Source organism: Vanellus vanellus (assembly GCF_965231255.1).
Source record: "Vanellus vanellus genome assembly, chromosome: 1".
Classification (NCBI taxonomy): Eukaryota; Metazoa; Chordata; class Aves; order Charadriiformes; family Charadriidae; genus Vanellus; species Vanellus vanellus.
This window is the reverse complement of record NC_138905.1, coordinates 108481397-108508277: the sequence shown is the minus strand read 5'-3', so window position 1 is coordinate 108508277 and position 26881 is coordinate 108481397. Positions and strand designations below refer to the sequence as shown.

Here is a 26881-nt window from a genome sequence, read left to right as displayed (position 1 = left end):
TCAAGGGGGTTGTGTGTGTGACCTTTTCAATTGGTCTGATGGCTACGAGAAAACTCACTAACTGGTTGAGAAACATGGGACTTTGCCATTGCTTCCTGATTTAATCAAAGGTCTGCCTTGAAGTATAACACAATAACAGGAGGAGGATATTTTCTGTAAAGTTTTTCATAAAAACCAGCAGTGCAAGATTTATGTAAGGGGGAGTATCTGTGCTCCAATATTGCTACTATATGTTTTAATTAAATTATTATTGCCTGAACATTGTTATTGTTGACAGGCAATACTATCAATTAGTGTTATATTTACATTTATATTTTACTATATATTAAAAAAAAATCCTCAATATCTGTATCAGAAGAATGCTTGCAAAGAGAAGCACAAAACTGAAAGGGCCTTTCTGGCAGTTTAGATTGACACGGTGAACAGAAAGATTGCTGATAGACAAGAGCAGGGGATTTTTTTTCTTTCTTTTTTTTTTTCTTTTTTAAATAAGCATAACAGTATCCATCTGTTCCTGGATTTGGAGTGCAGATGTACTCTAAGAAGTAACTTTGTGAAATTGGTACCATGGGGCTCTGTGTTCATTCTCCCAGTGACTCAAGAGCACACTTGCTCAGTTTGGCAAGTTTTTAAAAAAGAGAAAGATTATGAAAAAGATCTTAACTTCTAGCTTTGCGTGTATCTTGATATGTAAAAGTCAAGCAGAAATCTACTGGGTATTGCCACTAGCAATAAGGATCTGTAACTGCAATTAAATTAATGTTGCTGCTATCTAATTTAGTGATTCATTTGGCTCTGTCAGATGTTTATTGGTTCTGCGGTGCAAACAAGTATTTGTTTTTCTCTTCAGGTTGTCGGACGTGATGAACTTGGTACAATATGACACATGCTGATAGCTTACATGGAATACTTGTATGGAAACAAGATCTTTGTTTTGTTCAGACTGCTATCTTCCTGCTTCACATCTGAAGTACAGTTTTCTACAGCCTCCTCCCAACCCAAAATATTCAAATTCTACAACCTACATCTTCTTTCACCACTTTTTGCAACCCATTAGCCAAACTCTGCTTTTGTTTCATGTGTTTTTTCCCAAGATCACTCATTCTTTCCAATTAATCCTTAAACTAAAAATTATAATTTGTAAGGAACGTAAAATAAAATAGCAACCATTTCTTTACAACATTCTTATTTATTACCCTGTTGCATATCATAACCTTTTTTTCTCTCATCTCTTTCTCTCAGCCAGAAAATCTGTACGTGCACTTACCACCGCTATGAATCTGTTAGAAAAGAAAAATACTGCATGATAAGTATTACTGTAGACTTCCACCTTTGATATGAAAGAAGTCTTAGAAATGTTTTCTTGAATGTGTTTTTAGAACTACCACTTTTCAAAACAGTCTATAATACCTAGGATAACCTATGTAAAATTACTAGAATAGAAGAAGAAATGTCTCAGAAATGGCCATGCAATGAAGAGAGATTTCCCTTTTGCTTCTTGAAATGATCACCAAGGGCAATCTCTCTTATTTGACACAGGACAAGCAGTGATCCCCTAGGAACAATTCTCCTGATCACGTAACAGCATAGTAGTAGCAAAGACAGGTAATGTGAGAAAAAGGGATGGGATCCCTTGTCATACAAAATAACACCACCTAAATGATTTCATGATTAAAATCAGAGGAAAACGATCGAAGGCTAACTTTATGTCACAAGTGGGAATCACAGGATTTCTTTGCATACTGAAAGGGTCTTTTGAGAAAACTATGAATAAAAAAGTTTATTTGGAAAGATTCCTTCAAAGAGGCATGAATATTTAATGAGGAGTGGTGATCCCTGTCTGCAAACGTTTGCCTATATAGTGTTAATTTAACAAGCCATCATTCTGGGCTCTGTAACACAAACGATACTCTGTGATCTGTTAAATGATCCCCGATATTTATGTCACAGTTGATTTAACAGGAAATGTGCTACTTCCTGGAATATAATGCACGTGCACACTTCAATAGCACAACACAATGCAATCTTAGAGATTACTCTGCAGCCATTGATTATGTGGAAAACAAGCGAGGCTCATACTTGACGCGTACTGCCCTTGCACTATTTTGGGGAGGGGAAAAAAAGCCCATGAGTGAACATTTACTTTACTAATCAGGCTGGCAAACCACATGTGAGATCGGATGTGCAAATATTAATTACTTTACTATTTTCTTGAAAAACTGCTTTTACAGGTAAATATTAAACAGAAAAGTACATTTAGTAGTCTTAGTCAAGACAGTTTAATCCTATGCTCATCTTCAGGTTTCCTCATTCTCTGCTGTAGGGTTGTAGCTCTCAAAGCTTCTCGGGCACTAGGGGACATCATCCAGCACATCATCTGCACTAACCACAAGCTCTTCTCTTGGAAATCCTGATGTTATTTCAGGCTGTCCTATGAGCCTCTTTTCCAAATTTTCCATCTCCTGAGTTCTTCCAGTATCTTATTTGGATGATTTTCCGTATTGCTGCTCTGATAAACAGAGGGAACTCTCTTACATCTTTTTCCTTGCTTACCTTACTTTTCTGTTTGTCCCTGTACTTATCTCCATTTAATAAAAAAAAAAATAACGATGGGTAACCTAAGGGTTTGCTTCCACTCTAAAATAACTGTCCAAACAATGCTCTTCGTCTGACATGTCTGCAGCCTAGACTTGACAAAGAACTGAACTCTTAATTCCATCTTCCATTCCCCTGACTTCCCTTGGTCATCAGAAAAGATTTCATTATATTCTCCGGTGCACATTCCTGGTTCTTCTTTCAGAACCTAGATCCAAACTGATGGAGGGGTGAGATTGCTTGCAATGGTCTTTAGATATCTACATCACTGCTAGTCACCTAAAGTTCCCTTAAAGTCTGTGTAGGGAGAAACAGGCATAGTTACAGAGGATTTCAGAAAACTACTTTGTATGTCTTCCTTAGGGTAAATTAAATACAACATGAAGTATCTAAGTCATATGCTTTTATCCTATTGAATGTCACTGTGATCTGGCCTGTTCTTTATGCACGTAGTTAAAACAGTAATTTAGATTTTTATTATTACACATCTTAACTATGCAATTATTTTCCAATCTGGCCTTGACAGAGTAGAATTGGTCTTTTGTGAAGATGTAGACAAGGTAATCTTCCTGGCTCCTTTCTTTAAACTGACAGAGTTACATTTAAAAGTTGTAGGTTTTTTTTTTAACCCTAAATCCTTTGCTGAATCAAGCCAGATATGTCTAGCATCTTTGATATGCTTCCTAGGTGGTCACATCAGCTCTTAGATGTCTTTTATTCTTAGCGTTTCTCTCACTTCAAGATATGATAGAAGACCTTCCTATAAATTCCTTCAGATTAACATCAGTGTCATGCATATGGAACAATCCACAGTGACTGGACGGGTGTAGCTACACCTCCTCCTTTCTTTGCTGTTTTTTATTCAGCCCCTATTTATTTACATTATAAATACTTTCAAATTGTGGTCATCTTCAGTCTATACGAGTATAGAGCCTCTCCGTTTGGGCTTACAGTTAATAACTAATAATTGTTTAGATAATAAAAACCTGATGATCTATAAGCGCAACAACCTATTGGAGACCACATTACCATAGTAATGAGGGAAATAAGACCCCTAGAGTTTGGTCCTGTACATACTAAGAATCATGAAAAGTCAAATACAAGTCCATCACTTTCCCATAATAACCAGCTTGAAATTTATCAACAACTTCCGTCTTTATCTGAAATAGGTTAGGTTAGCAACTCCTCTCTCATCCCTGAAACTGATGTGTTTCCTGTTCGTTAGGTGGTAACTTCCCAAAGCAAGTGCTCACATCCACAGTGGAAGCAACAGAACCTAATGGTATAGCCAAAAATCTCCAGGTTTAAAGTGGACTTTAGGAGAACACACTGAAACACTCCCTAGGAGTCATGTACCTCCACTGAAGAACAGTAAGAAAGAGCTGTGTATATTAATCTTGAAAAACATACATGGAAAGAAAAATATGTAGGAAAAAATTATAATCTTTAACCCTGAAACTTCCCATATTAGCGAATGCTTTGATTATTTACTTCGCAGCTAAGCTTATATGGAACTGGAAGGAAGATGTGCTTATAGATGTACCACTGCTCTTAGTATGCGTAAAAATTTATGATCCTACTGTATGACGGCAATTATTAGCTTGTTTGGTTTTTGTCCATTCAGACACAACCTGAGGATAAATACAGGATTAAAAAGTACACTGCTGCACTTTTTTGCCCATGGGTCCAAACATCCTGGACTTTATCTGAGTGATTTTAAGAATGAGTCAGAGAATTTTCAGAACAAACAAGCTCCTGGAATGGTTTTCCTTTTGAAGAATAGAATTATATAGGTAAGAAAGAACAAAAATTGACATAAGAATTCTTCCATAAAATTCAGGAACTCCATATTAGGCCCACATAAACGGGCAAATAAATTAGAAAAAAATTTAACTTACCGATAAGATTTTATTACAGTTAATGTTATTTTAAAAAATCCTTAGTGATTACTATAGAAACCTGTCAGACTAATTTTAATAAATACTCCAAGGCTTTTCAATATAAACCAAGGTATACACACGTAGTGCTACTGATTACTATTACATAGAAGAGAAAAACTAATGGACCATTAAATCTTTAAACATTAAAAACTTGGTCTTTCCTTCACTCAGTGCTCATTCATAGAGGCACAAAAACTCTAATAAAACAAAACCAGCCGTCCTCTCGGTTTTCATTTTTGTTCAGCTTGTGGTTGCTTCTAACTTGATCCTGACTTTCACGTTCGCTTGGAAAAAGCCTATTAAAATACAGCCTAGAGTTCAGATCCAGAGCCTCTGGGGAACTACTAGACCAGGGTTTGATTTTGTCAGTCCTCCCAAACGACCCCATTAGTCTCTGAGAGACAGGTTAAACAGCTGCAACACCCCGCAGGGACCTGTCCCCGGACAAGGCTCCCAGATGCACGTGGGCACCTTGGTACGGGTGACAGATCCTCATGGGTGGACAGACGCAGAAGGGTCTGTGCTCTGTTTAGGAAGTCATTGCATGACCCCGTGCTCAGAGCGGAGCTACTGTCTTAAACGCTGCCTCATATGCCTTAAATACTGCCCTGAAAGGGGGGACAAAGTCTCTGCTGCAAAGCGGCACCACCAGCAGCCCTGGCACTTGCTGTCACCCACCTGGTGCGCTCGCCGTGGGATGTCCCCACTCATCTCTGAAAGACGCCCATGGGAAAAGACGACGGCGTCTCCCCTTTGAAATCTTACCCCCGCTACTATCCTGGCTAAGGGGGCTCGTGGAGGGTGCATGCAGGACCCCATCTCCCACCCCCCTGGGCAGATGGGAGGCTGGAGGGGCAGGAAGCTGCCCGTTGGGCGCCTGCCCCAGGCCAGGGAGGGGTGAGGGGGCTGGAGGGGCACTGATTGCTCCTCTCTAGGAAAAACAAGCAACTGTATTAACAACAGAGTCTGACTCGTGGCCCCAAATAAACTGGTGGCTGCTTAAACACAGGACTCCGCAATCACCGTTCCCAGGCCTGTTTTTCTGAAAACAAATATCTAACTTACAGTGAGTTAAAAAAAGCATTCTTTAAGCTATATTAATTTTCATTTTGTCAATATGATGACCCCATATGCATCAGGGAGCACAGATGTGCCAAAATCGGGGGAGGGGGGGAAGGGGGCCTGAATTTGGAAAAAAGACTAATTGGAATATTCAGGAGGTAGAAAAGTCGAAAAAATCCACATGCAGCTGGGTTCATGCCATGTTTTTCTAAGGTGGCATCTATTTTCTTGACTGAGGGGAAATTTGTATTGCTTTGCTTTTTTAGCTATTTAGAAAAAAAATATCTTAAACTGGAATAAAATTATGCGTCAAGGTTTTCAACCACATGCAGGGATGATTGCGAGGGGCAGGCAATGAAAGTAATCAGTGTAAGTGGTGTATAACAGACCTGAAGTTTTATGAATGGACAAGAAATTACTCCCTCTCTCTTATACCTGCCTATCCTCTTCTTGTATCCTGTAAGACTGTCTTACTTATGAATATCTGATTCAATCGCTTTTGTTAATAACTCGACTATATGCAATTTTACACAGTGTGAGCAGCAGTAGCACTAGTAACCGATAAAGTATTTGAAGAATACCCTTAAGTTGAACATCCAACTCATTCTCCCTCCTTCGATACATTTTACCCTTTCCAGAAGTTGCTACTACCAGAATTGTTAATACTTACCTTCACAACCTGACGGTTATTCAGATCTAGAGTCTGTGACTATATTGGATCACCAGTGGTTCATGAGAACCCTGTGGTCAGGGACTCTGCAGCTGAGCCCAGGCTGTGGTCAGCAGAAAGACTCCTGGAGCTGGGTATCATTTCAGTGCGCAGCGGAGTTGCAGGATCAGGTCCCTCAGAGATCACTGCTGCAACCCACCGTATGGTGCTGCTTATCTGTGGCTTTTCTTATTTGGCCTAGAGACCCGTTTCTCTAGTTTATGCGCAGCAGAAGCCAATGAAACTGAGCTTTCCCCAATCGCATTTTAGTTTCACTTGGATTTTTTTGCCCTGCTGCAATATATTTTACTTTTGTTTACAACAGAAGGAAAAACAAAACAAAACAAAACCCAAAATAAACACGTGGAAAAATCGCTGCCTTTGATCTTCAAAAACATTGCTCTGAAATGATATATTGCCTCATGCACTAACGCACACGGTTCGAAGGAAAATAATGGATGCGTTGTTTCAACAATAGAAAAGACTTTGAACACTTAAATAATTGAAATGTACTGTAAAACACACAAAAAGAAAGCCATCTTGGTTAGTTAAATTAGTTAGTAATATTTCCCGACAGCACTAACAACGTTGAACTTCCAGGGTGATGGTGAAGGAGAGCCAGCTAGCAAAGATGATTAAAAAACTGTGTACAGGTGGTAATGGCAGATGTAGGTGGAAAGTGTCACAAGTAGGCAGTCAGGAATATTTTGGAAAGATGCACTCTACCTGTGTAGCCCAGCGAATTGTCGCCGTTATCAGAGGTGGGGAGTGGTGTCCCGCTGTCGTTTCCCCTCTCTAGGTCGTCGGAGTCTGTCGGAAACAACACCAGAGCTGCTGATGGGGTCACAGGAGTAACAGTGGTTGCCATTTCGATCACAACATGTCCAGACACAATTAAATCCACACATGACAGCAAGAGCCACAGTGCCAGCGCACGGCACGCTTCCTCCTTCCCCCGCCTGCGTGGTGGTCCCCAGTAAAAAGCGGCCGGGGGCATCGCCCGGGGTCCCCAAAACGCTGCCCGCTGTCCCTCCCTGCCCCACTCCAAGTCTGGCTCCGCAGCCCGCCAGGCGCGGTGGCCACCCTGCCAACCAGCCAGCGCAGGCTGCCGTGAGCATATGGGGACGGGAAGGCAGGGGAGCTGAATGCTAGCATTGCTAATTTTCCACCTTATTGTTAATCAAAGCTATTGACTGTGATCACTCCCCATCATCGCTTCATCTCCTGGCAATTACAGACTCAGGGGACTTCACCTCTTTGTGGGGAGGAGGCGGGGGGGCGGGGGGGACACACACGCCAGGGTCTTGGTGAGCATGGGGAGGGGGGCTGCTCTACCTCTTCTGGAAGATGGGGCAGGGGAAAGGGGTAGAGCCCCTCTATGAAAAGGCAACAGTTCCGCAGCATAAGAAGTAAGAAGCATTTTCTGAGTTGAAAGATGGTTGCAAGGAAACATTCAATTTTAATGTCACATTAAAATTAAAAAAAAAAAAAAAAAGGGAAGGCAGCTGGTCAGCTAAACACATAAATGAACACGTGTTTTAAGACCCCAAGATAAATTGCTGATCAAAACACCACAAAGCACTGTGAAGATAACTCATAATAATGAACTAAATAATTCAAAGCAAAAAATAAAATAAAAATCCCAGTGGCTCTGAAAACAGAACAGCACAACCCAAAGGAATTTGTTGTCAATATCACTAGATCTTTTTACTCTCGTCTATATAGCTTAATATAAAACCATTTATTAAACTTAAATTCTATTTTTAATTTACTTTTGATAGCACACTGTCCAACAGATAACAACTGAAAAGAAACATTCATGTTTTGTTTTAAAAAAAAACCTGCAAGAAGCAAATCTCTTTGCAAGAATATCACTACCACAACAATAGGCTGCTTATTTCTTTTTCCTGTTGACAGGTGTCAGATAATTTATTAATTATTGTAAAGACCTTGAATAGGAAAGATATATTTTGCTCTTTCACACACAGACTTCTATAATGACTGAAAGTAACTACTCCTTTTCTCAATAAAGTGCATATTCTGCTAGAAATCATTCTGAAGTTTCACAAAACACCTAAAGCATCTATGTGTGAAATTAAACTAGAAAAAAACATAAGTGGATTTTTTTTCTGGATGTTTAATTTTACTATCTCAGTCAACCTAATTTTTAAAATGTGATGCCAAACTTTCATATTTTCCATTTGTTTTTTTAAACACTCTTATAAAGACAGCATCCTTATAAACTGAAATCTTTTTAATGAATTACAAAAGAAAAACAAAAAGAAAACCAAAATCCCCAAGACCAATCCACTTAATGGGACTTATTAGAGAAAATGTTTCTTTAAAAAGGTCAATTAAAGAATTGATAGCATGCCTTTTAAAATACTGTTGTGCAAATTAAGAAAATAAAAGACCAAACAACAAAAAACAACCAAACACCAAGATGGTATTTCATCTTGGCAGATGAAGAAAGTGAAATATGTTCATTTATTGGTCCATTCATCTTCGCTGGCTCACTAATGGCCAATGTCACGCACATCTTTAAAACCTGCTCTGAAAATGGCTGTAGAGTGACTGGATCAACATTCTGCTTCTCCAGATTGCTCACTTATTTGCATTCAAGGGTTGATTGGGTCAGAGTTTTAAATTACAGCAGTAAAGGACAGAAGGATGAGACTTTTTATTAAATTAAGAGGCAGAGGCTGTGCCTACTTTTTTTCGGGCAAATGTTTACAGCCGACTGCAGAAATCTCAGACCGAGATTTCAAGCAATGAACCTGCCGATCACCATTTTGAAAGATTGATTGCCTTCTAGGAGATTTAACCACACGCTACTCAAAATGATGAAGACGGAGGAGGATGCACTGAAAGCTACTGGAGAGTTCTACGTGTCAGCACAACGTCTGGTGTCACGTGCAAAACATAATTGCATAACAAATGCATCTTTTTTTACCCAAGTTCCCCCCTCAAACATAGCATTCCCAACAGTGGGCCACCTCTCCCACAAAACACCCCACAAAACAACTGATGCTAATGTCCTTTAGCAAGGCTCGCTTAGGAGTTTAAACAGAGACAGTCTCCATTTCAGTAATTCTGTGCATTTAATACAGCCAACAGTGCATGAGAGCAGCAACTTTAAAAACTAGGCTACAGCTACTTGCAGCCGTTTGGGCATGAAATTCTTGGCTTCAGTCCCTCCAGCGACAAAAATGAGGGGATTAGTCTCTTTTTAACACTACTGATATTTGCATGGTATCTGTTAGTGACTTCTTATTTACAATCCAAAAGCACATAGACATAATTCACTCTCTCATTCTTTGAGAAATGCTACTTTTTGACCTGGTCATAAAGAACATGATATTCAACTAATGTTAAATTATTGTGTCTGGCTGAAAATTACTTCCAGTAATGACGATCGCTGAAGTTCAGTTCTTGCTGTGGGTGAATTCTACCCATTTCACTGAACGGTAACTCTGCACCCAAGTCCTACGTTTCAGGCTGTGGCCCCCTGCACTGGGCTGAATTTAATTTCAGCTCTGTCCCAAGATCCACCTTTGCCTTTGCTTGGAAGCGCCTTTTAAAACTTACCAGAAATAAATATTATTGACTTAAACAGCACATTTCATCATGAGACTGCTATGAAGGCACTCTGTTGAATGGCTGGTAAAGGGCCTGAATGTTAAGACAAGATGTATTTCTTATGATGGACTTGCTGTAGGATCAGGGAATTTTCCACTTGGCTTTGCTAAACACAATGAACAATTTTACATTGTTACACTTTTTGAACTAGTCACCGTGCCAAAAAAAAGTGAAGGGAATAAATTATATAACCCGGAACAGTTCACCTGATGTATGAAAAATTTACAGCTCGGTCTGACTCAAAGCAGAGGCTGAACTTGGTGTCTTATCCCTCAGAGAAATGCCATAATCACTCTGTAACAGGGCTCTCATCTAGTTCAAACTAATATCAAGGGCTAGAGGTTTCACAGAACTGACAGAGAGAGATGTACCTCAAAACAACTTTCCAGTAAGGCTGAATATCTTAGTTGAATTTCTGTATCAGACAGGAGGAATTTAAACCAAGGTCTCTGATATCCTAGCTCCTCAGAAAAGCCTATTGTCAGTGAAATAAAACTTAAACTTTGAAAAACGCCTAAGCACTAATTGGTTGATTCACTAAGTGAAAAAAAAAAACCACCACCCTCCCCCCCCCCAAAAAAACCCAACAAAATAAAAAACACAAACCCCTCATCATGATGAAAAATATCTCATTCCCTCTTTCCACAGCCATTTCTAGAGCCGCCATTCATTAAGTAGGGTAAGTACCTTAAGGCATTAAAAAACACTCAACAAACATCTATTTTGATTTGATAGGAGTGCTAAGTTTACCAGCGCTGAGTGGTCTAGATTTTTAGTGGAATGTTTTCAGGTTTAGTGAGTGCAGCCCAAGCACAGGTGACACCTTCAAAGCAGCAAGAGGATTTGGCTTAATCATACAAGTTCAGAACAATTTTGGTGGTCCAATGGCAGTCAGATAGCACCAAAGATTTATGCAAATGCAGGGAACCTTTTCCAATGACATTTCCACTAAAATCTCTAAGTTACTCCATTTTATAGACTGCAGCAGGAGCTATTAAACACCACTCATACTTTAATTTACATATATTTAACCCTTCAAAATGATCAGAAAATCCAAACACTAAATATTTACCATTATTCATTCTCTCAGCTCCTACAACACCTCAAACCAGACACATTTATTTTCACCGCTACTTACATTCAAGTGCTTTGTGCAATCCTAACCTCAAAAATAATATTACACATGCTTTTAACCATAGATCTGCTATTCATCGAGAAGTCACCATAACCATAGATCTGCTATTCATCGAGAAGTCACCAGTGATTTCCCCCCCCCCCCCCTCCGGTAACAGAAAGTGATGCCATCAGTTATTGCTTCTTTTGTACTGGGGAGATATATCTGTATGACACATTTTATTGACGATGCATCCTTAAAAATCCCCAAATGATTCAGTATTGATGCCCTGGCCCATCCTCCTGGAGGACATAAAGAAAAATTGAAAAGACCTAAACAGATACAACTTCTTACTACTGTAGGAATCTCACGTATCTGAGTTTTTACACAGGTCACAGTCTATCTGAAATTAAAGCCAACTCCTGAAAAACGTCTGACTACAAAAATAGTAACTGTTGCCTTATTTAATTCCAAAATATGTAACTTCATTATTTCTTGTTCTGTTTCTCTAAAGTCCATTATCGTTATCAGCTTGGGGGTACAAAATTGGGAGGAAACAGCATGAACAGCATTTTGCAAATGAACATTAATAAAAGATTAGGGAGAAACAAATGAATATAAACTACTATCAATATTAGAATTGTGTTCTACAAATTGGATCAATTCCCATTGATTTCTTTCTAGTGATCTAGAGGAATTCAGGAAGAGACATCAGAAAAAAATCTAACTCTGACCGCATGCAACCACAACCTAAGATGAGGAATTAAACTAGGAGCCTTTTTTTTTTCAGTATTTTGATTTACTCTAGGTTTTCGTTGGAATTACAGTAGAAATACACTATAATATGTCTTAAGGGATATTTGATTTAATTATACCTCTTCACTTCGTTATTCATAATAACAAAACATTTGTGCTATCAGAGTATAGGTAAGTAAGAATAATACCTAAGGGAGAACTACTGTTAAAGTTAAATTAATATATCTATGAGAACTAACTTTTGTAACGGGAAGTAGTATCTAAAATTATATGTTTATTTAGAAAAATACAAACAAGCTTTCACGAATGTGGACCTATTCTTCAGATCTGGAACAAGAAGGAAAAACTTCAAGCTATGTGCAGAATTGGGAATAATTAAACCCCCCTTAGACTATCACAGCTATCACAGACTATCACAGACTATCACAGCTTCCTAAATGCTTACAGGTCTATATCACAAGTCTATGTAGCATATGGCTGATTAATCCAGAGAATATCCTTACTGATGTTTCATATTAGCTGAAAGGAAATGTTATCTTATTTTTAATAAGTCTTAATAGAGCAACTTCCTAGAGATGTTCACATTCAGCCAGCTAACTTGTTTAAATTGGATAACGTTAGGGAGTTATGACCATTTTCCTCAGCTGAGAGTCTCCACAAGTAATTAAGAAGATGTTCATTCACAGTTTACACTGTTCAGCTGCCTCATCACAAAAGTTAAGCAAGATTTAAGCTAAGGGGAAAAGACAAGCATTTGTTCCCACATAATGGCTTTAATCTGAGGATCTGGCACAAGCAAATCACGAGCATAAGGATGCTTTTTATTAACAGCCTGTATGAGGATGTTCTAAGAACTCAATATGTGGTTCTAAAAATAAAATGTGCACTTATACACAGGTACAGAAATGTTATTCACTGCACACAAGAGGCTATTTTCTGATGAGAACAGAATACTTTGTGGTGTAAAAAACCCTTAGGAACAGGTTTTTCTAAACCAAGGAAGAATACAGCTTTCATTTAATGGTTTGAGTATCTTTTTTTTTATTGTCTTCAAAGGAGAGTGCACATGACTGAAATCTTGACAAAATCTCAGTAGTGGATGCTATTTAAACACGTTATTTTTCCCTTCAGTTTCATGATTCATTCATAACAGCCTTTAACTCAGTAAAAAGTAAATGAGGACTTCTAGTTATGCAAAAGCAGTAAACAACCACTTTGCATATTTATGCTGCTAGTAAACAACCTCTTTGCAGCTTATTTATTTATTTGGCAAGTAGGTGGCAAACATAGGTGTAAGCAACTTCAACACAGATCCAATAAATTTTAGAGAGTAGCATAACTATGAGTTGTTGGGTTTGTTGTTTGTTGGGTTTTTTTTTAATCTACATCACTTGCTTTCTAATTCTAAAGCTGAAGTCCAATGTGGGATCAGTCATGCAGGAAATTATACGAATATAATTTCACAGTGACATTTCTGATGAACACTTAAATTCTCAAAACTTGGTATTCAGCAGAGAGCACATAAACATGCACTGTATGACTTTGATGCTTCCAAATCTGTCCATTGTCCTCTCTCTACTCCCCTCCCTGCCCCCAGCTTGACTTCTCCTAGCTCTTCCTCGCACTTCTTGGGCTGTCCCTTATAGTTCTCTCCTGTTCTGCATCTGCTCCCATTTCTTTCCCTGCTGGATAAACCCGAAGGTAACAGCCATTCAGGCTAATTAAATGGTGCTGGAAGTGAGTTAACAGGTGGTGGCCCCAGCTGCTTTAGTTGCAGGGGTAGATAACAGACCCATCGCTAGCCTCTGTAAGACACTTTGATTAATTAGGACAAGAAGCCATTTGCTAAGGAGGGACAAGCAGATTTATAACAGAATTTTATTCTCTAAGGCAACAAGCAAACTTTATCCAGAAAATACAGAAATAAAATTTCTTATTCCAAAGTGCTCACCAGTCATCTTGACTTTGTTCAATATGGCGTATGCATAAGATGTGTTTGGCATAGGTTTCTTCATGCTAATATTTTGTATTTTCTTTTAATGCAAGCTCTGAATTTGACCTTACTTTAGGAAATTTCCTGTCCCTTAGAGGCTCTCTTATTTTGTTTTCTTCCAAGTGAACTTGCATGTTTCTCAAGAGAGTTCTGATTACTGTGGGAACTACTATCAAGACATTTAAATAAAAGCAATGAGGTCCATGTACAGTTGAAGAACTGGTTATGCAAGCTTCCCATGCAACCCTCCAACTCCACTGGACCTCTTTCAATGAACCCATAACCGTTGTAATCAACTCTATGAGACTACACCCAGTCCTCCAGGCATTAACCCCTGGACCTGCTGCTTCTATCACTAGCCCTGTAAGGTTGTTTTGAGGCTGAATTATGCAGTTGCTTTACAAGTAGCTGCCCCCAAAATGGTAGGAAAGAACTGGGTTCATTTTCTCTTTACTGTAGAACCGGAGCACAGCAAGAAACCCACCATGCTTAACTACCCTTTATTTTATTCAGCTAAGTGGTGAACTTAGGAAAGGTGATGAATTACCCTCATTAATGACTATTACAGACAAAAAAAAAAAATATAAAAATTCAGGAACTAATTCAACAGGCCAACCCCAACAGCTTTGCAGTCACATAATTTGAAACGAAAACTACCATAAAAAGGAACATTGAAGGGCGCGCACACAATTCAAGAGCTGAGCAAGCCCTTTCTCATTCCCTTGCTTTTCTGTATATGCAAAGTCATCTTCTGAGTTGTCAAAGATATATCTGCAACACAGCTGTGTCATTTACATTTTACTGGTATATCTGCAGAGCTCAGCATGGAGAATAATATTAAATCAATGTATGTCAATGCTTGTTTATAGAAAGAGGGGACATACTTGCATTAATACACTGTCCAGCAAGGGAATACACGGGCACACTAAGTAAGCCTATTAAAACTGCTATGTAAGCAAGAAAGTCTCTCTGATATCGCAAGAATTCCAAGTCCTTTTTTTTTAAACCTGCCTCTGCACAAAGCAAAGACCTGATAATGCTACATTCTGTGAATCAATTCAATGATTTAAAAAAGAGTTTTCAACCCTGTCATAGTTTGCAATTAAAATCTTTGTGGCCTACCAGAAAAGTAATTTAGTAAGTAATGTAGAGGGATAATTTTGAAGTGAAATAAAAAGGTAAATTGCAAGGTAAACAAATATTCACACAGACTTGTAAAAAGACATAGAGTCAAAAAATATACCATGTCAATCAGTGCAGCTCTACAAGAATAAATTTACAGCAAGCTACAAGCATTATCAAATCCCAAATACCTATCCATGTAAAGCAGTAGTAAATCAAGTCTATCCAGAATTCCCTTTTCTATTAACCTTCTGAGACAGTGAATTGCCCAGAGATATCAAATGATTCTCACTTGCAACACAACTTTTTTTTTAATCGAAAGAATGTTTTCTTTAATTCATACTAAGTAGAGGTATGTAATTCAGGGAAGTTTTTGTCTTTCATTATTAGATCACAGAGGTTCTTTCTGTAAAGCCCTTCTTCAGAGTTACTGCCTTTATGCAGCGTAATGAAATACATTCTACAAAAGAGGTTTTTAAGTTTGTCCCTTGAAGAGAAGAGAAGCCGTACAACAGGTGTTCCTCCTTCCTTTGTTTACCTGAGCTGACTACTTGCCACTCAAAATCATATCCTTAAGAAAACAAATGATGGAGCATGTAAGCATTTCCCCGGAAAATTTGATATTAGGCTGAAGTCCTTTCTTGTTAAAGCAGCAAAATGCTCCCATTGACTCTATGCAGGGTTCTGTTAGCACAGCTGTGAATACTTCAGGGAAACAGGAGAAAGAGCCACAAATAAAGAATTAGCAATTGCTATCTAGCTCATAATGAAAGATACACATATTTCCCAATCAACTTAATAATTCTCAGTCTAAACCGGGAAAGATTCATAAAATAGTGGTAAGTTAATTTAATAGTTTCTAGTAGGTCTTTAGCATCTTCCAGCTGGAAATCTCATTTCTCAGTGTGATTAATGTCAGCCTCAAAAGAAAGCACGGGGTCAAAAATTACTCCAAGTTTATGAACTCAAACTCCAGACGAAATAGAACTACGATGAAATGAAATAGCTGAGGAGAACAATCCATAACTTTTCTATCTTGTCAGAATTCAGCTCTGCAAAATTAATACCAGATAAGAAATTATACAACACAGCAAGGGGTACTTGGCTTTACAAGGATCCACAGATTTCTCTAGATATTGTCAATTTGTAATATTGTGTACATTGAGGATGGGAATTACTAGCCAGAGGCACAAATTTTAAAACAAAATAGGACCTTCAATAGATCCGCAGGAACTCCTGAAATAATTAGAGCTGCAACTGGAAGCACAGAGTCCAAAGAAATATAGTATGAACAGTGAAAAACAGCATGGTTTAAACTAGACAAATATGATGCGAACAATGCCAGTGTAAATAATGAAAGCAGCCACATCAAAATTTTGATGGATAAAACTATCAAGATGGGAAAGACAGACCAAATCACACATCTATGTTCAAAAACCAACCAGACCTTTGAGATAAACTGCCAATTAAGATATAACCTTATCAGAAACTTCAGTTCATGTGTTGGTAGATACAGAACAAGATCTAAATAGCAAATGGCAGGAAATAGTTACACCACCCTTAAAAAGCAAAACCGGAAAACCCGCAGAGCTAGATAGCAGGAAATTAGGCTTCTCATAGGAAGACACTCATTCATCATCACAGCAATGAATTGAAAATGGAAGCACAGCTGACTAAGAATGCATTGTGTCAGATTTACTTGTATAAAGTTTCACAAGTATATCATTGCTGGCTAGGTCACAGCTTTAATATCACTGAACTAAACTACAACACTGTAAGAGTGACAGCTCAAAAAAAAAGAAAAAAAATCTTTAGCAAACCCTGATTGTTTGTTTGTCCTAACTTCATTAAATGTGTTAGTGCAGCTGCTTTGGGCAGGAAATAAAAAATACTTCTGAAGCAACATTATACATATCATATGTTTCTAGTGTGATTGGTTCCATATTGTTGGGGCCCTCAAGCGCCTCTAGCAGAGTTCCTCAGCAAATTTTAACGTGTCAAACTGGATAAAAGTCAGAAGTAGATGCTTTATCCCTACGGGCTGGGAGGACTGCTATCCAGCAAAGAAACTCCAACAGGGAAGATGATGCCCTGGCTTCGCTCTGAGTGCTGCATGCTCCCGTGGGCTGCTGATAAGAGCACGTGGCTTGAGCCTTAAGGTGGCTGCCAGCAGCCCCCTCCAAACTTCTGCATGCCCTGGTGTCCTCAAGGTCCCTCACCGACTGTTCATGGCTGAGATCTCAGTCCACGGGTGCCCCAGCTCAGTGGCTGCAGGGCCAGCAGCCTCCAGCCCTTGCTGGGTGCCACACGTGGGCAATGGGCTAGTGGAGCACAGCGGGTTTGTCAAGAGGCTAACCAAATGGCCTTCACCGACATTTTTTCTACCTAGTCAGCAGGGAAACTTACAATCAGGTTAGGTCTCAAGTTGAAAACTTTAGCTTACAGCAATGAACCTTTAAAAAGAAATACACGGAGCAGAATATAAGTCTACCACACAACAGTATATCAGAAGATCAAGCCACTGATAAATGCGGAGCTGTGGAACCAGATCTGTACGTATAACCTACCAATTGTCCATAGCAATTGGTGGCTCACAATTCAGTGATACATCACTACTACTACTAAATTTAAAAGACTGCATGCTATGTCTAAAAGTTTACTAGCTTGGAACTTCATCATATTAGGGTATTAAACATTTCTAGGTATGTTCAAAATTATTTCAACTAGTATACTACATTTCTACCATACAACAGACCAATATGGAAAAACATTTAATATTTCATTCATAAAAAAACAGTTAACATTCACCCTCAGCAAGTTTGCCGATGACACCAAGCTATGTACTGCAATCAGCATGCTGGAGGGAAGGGATGGCATCCAGAGGGACCTGGACAGTCTTGAGAGGTGGGCCCATGCAAACCTCATGAAGCTCAGTAAGGCCAGATGCAAAGTACTAAGCGTGGGTCGGGGCAATCCCAAGCACAAATACAGGCTGGGCAGAGAATGGATTGAGAGCAGCCCTGAGGAGCAGGACTTGGGGGTGTTGGTTGATGAGAAGCTCAATACGAGCCAGCAATGTGTGATCGCAGCCCAGAAAGCCAACCGCATCCTGGGCTGCATCAAAAGAAGTGTGGCCAGCAGGTCGAGGGAGGTGATTCTACCTCTCTACTCTGCTCTCATAAGATGCCACTTGGAGTACTGCGTCCAGCTCTGGGGCCCCCAACATAAGAAGGACACGGACCTGTTAGAGCGGGTCTAGAGGAGGGCCATGAAGATGATCTGAGGCATGGAGCACCTCATCTCTGAAGAAAGGCTGAGAGAGATGGGGTTGTTCAGCCTGCAGAAGAGAAGGCTCTGGAGAGACCTTAAAGAAACCTTCCAGTACCTAAAGGGGGCCTACAGAAAAGGTGGGGAGGGACTCTTTATCAGGGAGTGTAGTGATAGGAGGAGGGGTAAGGGTTTTAAGCTGAAAGAGGGTAGATTTAGATTCGATATCAGGAAGAAACTTTTCACTCTGAGGGTGGTGAGACACTGGAACAGGTTGCCCAGGGAAGTTGTGGAGGCCACATCCCTGGAAGTGTTCAAGGCCAGGTTGGATGGGGCTTTGAGCAACCTGGTCTGGTGGGAGGTGTCCCTGGTCATGGCAGGGGGGTTGGAGCTCAATGATCTTTAAGGTCCCTTCCAACCCAAACCATTCTATGCTTCTATGATTTTTACAAACTTCAAATTTATTTTATTGACTTTGCTGGGAATATAGGTATGAAAGATTATGGGAAAAGGAAACACAGAAACAAAACAAAACCACAAGAACCCAGAGAAAGAAAAGCATATTTAGCATATTAAGGGCAATTAATCATCTTTCATTTTAGGAGACCAGACTACAGAAAATTCCTGGAAAAACACTGTAATTCCAGAAGGTGCTAGATATGAAAAAAGAAACTAACACATTGGATCAAATAACATATCCATCTAGAGACTGATCTGACATTGAACACTGATTAGAAAGTAAAACAAGACAAAGCAGAACAGTATTCCTTTATGACATCAATTTCATATTTTAAATAGAAAAAAAAGCCTCAAAAGATAGTTAGGAAACCTAAACTTTAAAACAAAAGAAGCAATACTGAATTTACCACATCATTCCCATCAGTCAAATTTTACAGTTTATCTAACTTAACTGAAACTTGTGTTGTTTTTGTTCTACAACTGGAAAGTGACCAAGGAGATGTGATATGATCTTGAAAGAATAACACTGGAGATAAATAAGCTGTAAATGTATGTCAGTACTTAAAACTGAATACAAGTGAAGCATTAAACAAGTCAGTGATGAAGAGCTTGCATCTGAGATGAAGACTGTTTCAAGTGCACTTCAGCAAAAGCTTCAAAAATGGTTAAACATTTTAGACCTTTTTCTTAGCTCTAAAGGACTGAGCAACAAGAACAGAAATATTTGTCACTAGAAATAATATAATTCAAAATAATCTAAGATGTTTTCCCTAGAATTTTTATTTTTCTAAATGCTATATTTTTGAAAATTGCTATATTTTTGAAAATATATTTAGTCTCAGAAAAGAATGCAGACACATACAACACAAAAAAAGTTATGTTTAGTGATGAAAGATAAGCTGGACAAAAAATTGAAATAAATAAATTTAAAAAATCTCCCATAGCCACTGACTGAACGTTAACTGGTTTTACACTGATTGGCACTCATGCTTAAGAAGGCTCCCCAGGTAAGCTCCTATTTAAGCTTTTCTCATCAGCTTGAAACTTGAGCATAATTATGTTTGACTAGATTCAGGCTGCGTGTGTCTCAGGGTCCTGCCCCCCCAGTCATCCCAATCAGAGTCCTAGACAAAACCTTCCCTGGTTTCCTTGTAGCCTCCCACCACAGGTATCTTTCTCAAGGCAACCAAAAGACAGAAGTTGGTATATGGCAAAATCTTGTCCTAATATACAGAAAAAATGTAACTACACCTCATGTCCACTGGTTCAGACATAGCTGAGACTCCTTCCATCTTTATTTAAGATTTTGGTTAAGATAAGCAAGTGAATTCAGAAGACACTAGAGGAGGATACCCAACAGATGCAGATTATGTGATAACAGAAACCCTGTTCTGTAGAAAATCAGACCAAAGTAAAACACTTCTAAGCTCTTCCCCATCCCACTCAGCTGATTTTATCAGTATACATTTCATAATCTGAATTGGTAACATGAATAAAAATTGCATATTTCATAAATCCGAATGACTGACTCCCAATTCCACAATTTGAACAAATATAAAGATTCTTATAATTGAAAATAAAGGCCATTCATAAGAAAAAAATCACTTGAAAAATGCTATAGGCACATGGAGATTTTTCTGATGATATAGTATCAAAGAAAATTTAGTTGAATTTAAGATGACCCCTCATTTATCATATCCTGTGGGCGAGTCAGTTAATGACTATATTGATTCTCCTTTGTGTTCATTCTTATATACATCATCCAACCAAGGTGAAAGTAACCATAAGATATTAATATTAGAGAAAAATATTTCAATGATAAATATTTGAAGTTTCAGTTAAGAATTATTATTGTACAATAGATTTGCTGTACTGAAATTACACGAGCTATTCATATAATCACAGCGGAAAATATCACATAACATGCACTAGGTGATCCCTGGAAGCAGTGTATTGCTAGTAACTAAAATGGACTTCAACAGAACTATGTCAGCTGAGGATCTGATACATGTTATGTGCCACTTTTCGCTAAACTCAGGAATACTGGATTGCTAGGGGACCTCTGATCATTCAGAGAACAATGATGAAATAGGTACCTGAGACCATGGTTTCCCTAGCCTAACAGTATTTGAAGATGAGAAGAGGGAAAAATAATCCATTTCTGCAGACATCTGATTTCATGGGCATCTTACGGAGTATGGTTTTTTGCTCTCACTGAAATGTAAAGAGCAGAGCATGACTCCCACCCTAATGTTTGTCTGTTTTGAAGAAAAGTTGATGAAAGAGAGAAATAGAAATAATCTTTCTTCCGCAGGGAGAAGGATGCTCTGCACTTTGTGCAATTGGCTTCAATCTGTGAAGAAGGGTATAGTGCAGACTGAACTAGTATGTAATTAGCATACAGCACAACATACTACACAATCAACACAGAATGCCATTTAAAAATACTGCAAGCAGTGTCAGTTTTTTCTTTGATTGCCCTTTCACAAACATAACTATCATGTCTTTCTTGTGTAACTGGTTTTGGTTTGGTTTTCCAACTAAACAGCTCAACTGATGATCAGTCCTTGATTCCTAACAGCAATTTGATCCGTAAATGTTTTATTATTCATAAGTTTAGAAAGTTTAATCTTTGCAAGTATCTTTTTGATATTTTCTTCATTTAAAAGACTCTTTCTCAACGGCAAACTTTTTCCCAATCAAGCCCCAAATCCCCTGGCATTTCTTTTCCAATGCTTCAGGATCTTCAGAATTTCAGGTTTAGTTAGCAGAAAACAAAATAAAGTTGAAGATGCATCTTTGTGAAAACTGTGACCAAACAGGTTTCTGTTAGATGCTGAAAGGTCACTGTGCTAAGGGAACTAACTGTAAGGTGGTAGGTAAGTTCATCTTAGGATTTTATTTAAGCTCTTTGGAGAAAAGAAAGGAGAGGGAGTGCACATGTGGTCCGGTCTGTGGCTCCTTTTAAGGAAACAATTGATTTCTTTTGTATTTTTATTACCAGAAAAGCTGAAAACAGATATCTGAGGAAAACAGAACCAGATCTCCCATTGCAAGGACGCTCGGTGAAACCCAGCCGTTGTCTCAGGCGGTTCTGAGCCGCAGGGAAAACCTGGGCTTGAGAAGAGCCCCCGACTGCTGCAGCTGGGGCTGGAGCCCCGCGGAGGTCAGGGAGGTGCGGCGGCGCCTCCGGGAGAGCTTCCTCGGGGCCCGACAGAGCCGGGATACAGCTGCTGCTGCTGCTGCTGCTGCTGCTGGAGAGGGGGGAGATGAAATTATAGCGTGGAGGGGGGAGGCAGGGAGAGGAGAAAAGCAGAATGTCTGAAAGGATGAAAAGCACAGTTTCGCTTTCATCCCTCAAATATTCTCGGGAATCGCTTTAGGGGGATGAAAGCCATCACTTGAAAGTCCGATTCCACTGTCTTTATGCTTTGCAGGCATCTACAGAGAGTAGAAATAAAGTGCTAATGAACAAGCATTAAGCATTAAAAACAGTACAAACTGTTGCCTGAACCTTGATTAAGTCAGTGCAGCCAGATACAAGTTCCTTCAACATTGTGACCAATCATTTTAGCCAATAGCACCAAAAAATTTGGCAGTTACAGGATGATTCCACCACCACGAATTCTTGCAAGTAAAATGACTCCTGTGCAGTCTTATGGCCACAAAGACATAAACTCGAAACTCAGGAAATTGTAGAAGTGAAGCTGCACGACTGATCTTACAACAGCTTCCCCAGGCACGTCTAAGTCATTAATTCCACAACCATATCAAAGTGTCCTCCCACTGCAGAGAACAGATGATGTTCAGTCAACAAGCAACTATGCAATGTTTGATTTCTCCTTATTGCTAATACACATTCCAAACATCACTCTAATGATAGTTTCTTTTTCTAAGTGACTTTGCCCTATAGTAATTGAAGTCCAAATTTTTTGAGGTATGTAGACACCAAACGCTAATTACAAATCAGACTTCTTCAAAACCAACAAACTTGCAGATACCACTGCTGAATGATCTGCAAATCTGAACTAATACATTTTTCCCCAAAAGCCCGCAAGCTAGAGGAGTTACTGTTATCCTCTCCATTATAAGGCTGGAGATTTGAGATGCTATTGTGGTTAGAGTCAAGTTCTTTGAAGAAAGCTTCTCCCTTCAGGCTTCCACCACCAAGGCTTCCAGCTCCATGTTTAAAAGCCTGTAATACTGGAGCTAGTACAGGGAGAAGAGGATACAGATGATGTCCCAATACCCTGATGATGTCTGTGTTTTGGAGCTTTTAGCCTGCTGTCTGATAGCACAAGGTTGACTAGTTTCAAAGTTTTAGCCTAGCTGGCCTGAGGGACCAAGCAATCCAAAAATGTTATTAGCCCACATAGGGACATATTCTGCCTTCATGAATGTTTCTAGACCAATAAATAATTAGTTGATTAGCCTACAAAGGAACATTTCCAGTTCTTAGGAAAGGATTAGTAAGCATGAAACACATTTGTCACTTCCACCAAATATGTTTAAATGATGTAACAGATAACCTGTAATATTCTGAATAAGATTCATATTTAATGTCTACTTTTGCAAAATACATTTAAAAGTTATATTCAGGTTTTTTAAAAATCCGGGTTTATGTTTGCGTGGCTAATATGAAATCAAATATAAAATACAGACTTTGATTGCTGTCTTCTATTTTTCTCTTTTCCTTCTTCCCAGCCCCTCTCCCAACAAAGCAAAAATGTAAGCCCTATTGCCATTTGTAATTATGCATGCGGAAGAAAATTGATTGCTGAGGCAAAGTCGTGTATGTGCTGCAGAAAATAAGGTCATGCTGACAAAGGTTCATTTTATTTAAAGGAAACAGTTTGTGACTGATTGCTTAGGAAGAAAACAAAGGAAAAAATATTTTAGAGGATGTTTTGGCTCCTGAAATCAAGACAGCTTAAAGAAAAGGAAATCTTAAGGAGAGACAGACGTTTTGAAAGACAGACTGCCAGCCTGGAAACCATCTCAGCTGCTAACTTTCAAAGTCAGGTATGTTAATCTGTCACTTTCTTGCCAGGTTACCACGATCAGAGCAAGAGCACTCCAATCCAGACAGGTACTAGGATGCCATATGCCTCTGCGCATCTATTCCCAAGAATCTCTTTATCCAGTTTATAAAATGGGAATGAAAGATTCCTGAATTATAAAATATGCATGCCCATATGAAATTGAAATGTGTCTTAATGTCTTTGTTATTACTATAAATTACACTATCAAAAATGTTTCAGTAATAATCTCAGAGGGTTTGACAAGTTATTAAGCATAAGTTTATCTAAGACATTTCTTAACCACTTAACCTCTTGAGCACTGAAAGTTAAAGAATTGTGTAAGTACAACTCTTATCTTACTCATCCTATACTTTGAAGAGAATGCTGCATTTGCATTGCAATTACATCTCCAGAAACGTCAACTGGTACACCCTGTAAAAGAAATAGTTTTATTAAGCCTAAATTCACCACTACTGCTGAAAGCTGGCACTTTGCTAAGTGTGTACAGGCATTCAATATTCTATAAAATAATGATTTATCTCACATAACAACATTCACATTTTAGAGGCAACAATGGGAATATTCTTTGACTTAAAAAGAAATATTAATATGTTAAATATTAAAAATGTTCTTACTGCTAGCCTCTTAAATGATCAAGTGACAACTTAGTCTTATAAACTCAATTTTCTTAATATGAGACTCCTAAACTACAAAAGGTAACTATGCCTCCCAAATACATACATTGCATCTTAACAAATTAGAATTTGTCAATACTATACCCTCCACTCCGCTCTCATGAGACCAAACCTGGAATATTGTGTCCAGCTCTGGAACCCTCAACGTAAGAGGGACATGGACCTGTTAGAGTGGGTCCAGAGGAGGGCCACAAAGATGATCAGAGGGCTGGAGCACCTCTCTTCTGAAGACAGGTAGAGAGAGTTTGGGTTGTTCAGCCTGGAGAAGGCTCCAGGGAGACCTTATAGCAGCTTTCCAGTATCTGAAGGGCACCTACAAGAAAGCTGGAGGGGGAGTTTTTACAAGGGCACGTAGGGATAGGACGAGGGGGAATGGCTTCAAACTGGAAGAGTGGAGATTTAGAATAGCTGTTAGGGGAAAAAAAAATACTATGAAGGTGGTGAGGCACTGGAACAAATTGCCCAGAGAAGTTGTGGATGCCTCATCTGTGGAAGTGTTCAAGTCCAGGTTGGATGGGACATGAGCAACCTGGTCTAGTGGGAGGTCTCCCTGGCCATGGCAGGGGGGTTGGAACTAGGTGATCTCTAAAGTCCCTTTCGACCTAAACCATTCCATGATTTCTGTGCTGCTACAGAAGCCTCTACGGGCATTTAAACATGACATTTTGCAATACCACTTAGTGCAATCCTGAAGTGATAAAAGCTGGAAATACCTTCCTTCTTCCCAGTGTCTCACTGAATGCAAACCCCACATTTGCAAAGATCTAATTAGCAGCTTCTAGCTTTCTAGACTGTTGACTCAGGTTCTGCCAATTTGTATTATGAAATGAACTGCAAAATGAGTGATTTTTTAATCTCCATTACATGAAGCTCTCCTTGACACCAAACTGATTTCTGGGATCATGTCTGGGTGAAGAAGCCGCAACAGCTTGCTCTTTTGTTGTTTAAGGAATTAGTGACCTTTAAGATATGTCAAAAAGTCTAATTTGGAAAGAGTAAATAATCATGTGGTCTAAATATTTTTGCTTCATGAAGCTCGGCTAGCTGCAGCACGCCTGGGTTATTCTCAAGACAAAGAAGTCCAGGCAAAAAAAATCTTGGCATCTACAAATGCCATATGGAGTTTCCATGTGTCATTGTTGTATGACAAAATTATGTCCCAATTATTTTTTTCCCCAAGATATTCTCTTTCTTTCAAATCTGGGAGGAGAAGAGTTAAATTATTTTTTGAGTCGAGAAACAGAGAAAAATAATTAGCTTAAAAAACTCCAGCTATAGTCTGAAATAGCTTTTCCAGGCATAAAACTGCACATTATTAAGGCCTAGTGTTGTGGGACTTTCCATAGCTTGAGGCTAATGCTTTCCCCAAGCGAAGCTGAGGATCCATCCTTTCTCATGGTTTGATGCTCCTGTTTCTAACCTTCATGGTTTGTTAGCCAGGTGACCTTCAACCTTTGATCCTGGAAAGACTATTAGCAGTGACTCCAGGAGATTTGCCTCAATAGAACGGCTGTAGGGGAGCATTCCCAGGTGCATTATAAATGCAACTTATCACATCATTCTACAATTTATCAATGGGGTATCACAATATGCACAAATGTGTATATATAAATATATTATAAATAAATACATGTGCGTATAAAGAAAAATCGGCATTTAGTGGAGGTAAGTCAAGCTGCATCCATTAAGCTGCTGTGACCCACTTTTATGTGCGTATTATCCACTTGTCTTAATCCAAAGGAGGATTTACACAGGTACTTTGCTTCAAGCAGAATCTTAGCGTCATGACTGGGGAGTGTTCTTTAAACAAAGCTATGGGAATCAATGACATAAACTACTAGAGAAATTATCTATGTGTTTCAACGGCTTTCATTCATTTGGGGTCTAATCCCAGCTCTTTAGACTAGAAACTAACATTTCAAAACTCGAGACGGGTTTGACTACATGTCAGGTAAACAATTCAACACCTGCCATGTTTAGGGCATTATTGTAATATCAATAATAAGTAACATCCCAGAGCTTGGAGCTGTTTAGAAGAATTGCCAGTGAGGAATAATTTTTTTTTTTTCTCTTTTTCACTGTAATTCCCACCGATTGCACTTATCCTTTCTCTTTAAGATTCTCTGTTTCATTCCTTATTGGTGTCCTCCAAAAGATTTCTTTCAGAATAAAAAGAAGCTTTCTATGGTGATAATGTATCACTAGTTAAATTCTGCTGTGTTTGATGTAGTTGTACAACAAAGGCATACCTGATGTTGCATCTAAATACAATATTTGAAAACAATCCTGAAGTCACTGATTTTTCTCTATTTAAAGCATAATTAAAATGAAAGCGTATGCCTAGGACAGGAAGAATAAGGGCTATGACAATAGAAGGTCCAAAGAAGATGCCAAAATAACATATTCATTAAAACAAGTAAGAAAAAGTAGAATTGTTTTACTGAGTTTATGGAATTTGAACTATATATGTTTCACGCATAACACAACATGATTCAAAACAGAATTGAAA

General features: G+C 38.8%; 1 protein-coding gene across 1 annotated transcript in view; it reads right to left on the bottom strand.

The window, feature by feature from the left end:
* ROBO1 (roundabout guidance receptor 1) overlaps nucleotides 1–26881 on the bottom strand; it is a gene marked incomplete at its 5' end in the record, with an annotated part of 544235 nt that overhangs the window by 380677 nt on the left and 136677 nt on the right. Inside the window, one exon of the mRNA XM_082491545.1 lies at nucleotides 7033–7116. Within this exon, the coding sequence (XP_082347671.1) occupies nucleotides 7033–7116 (84 nt within the window). The remainder of the gene's footprint in view (nucleotides 1–7032; nucleotides 7117–26881) is intronic.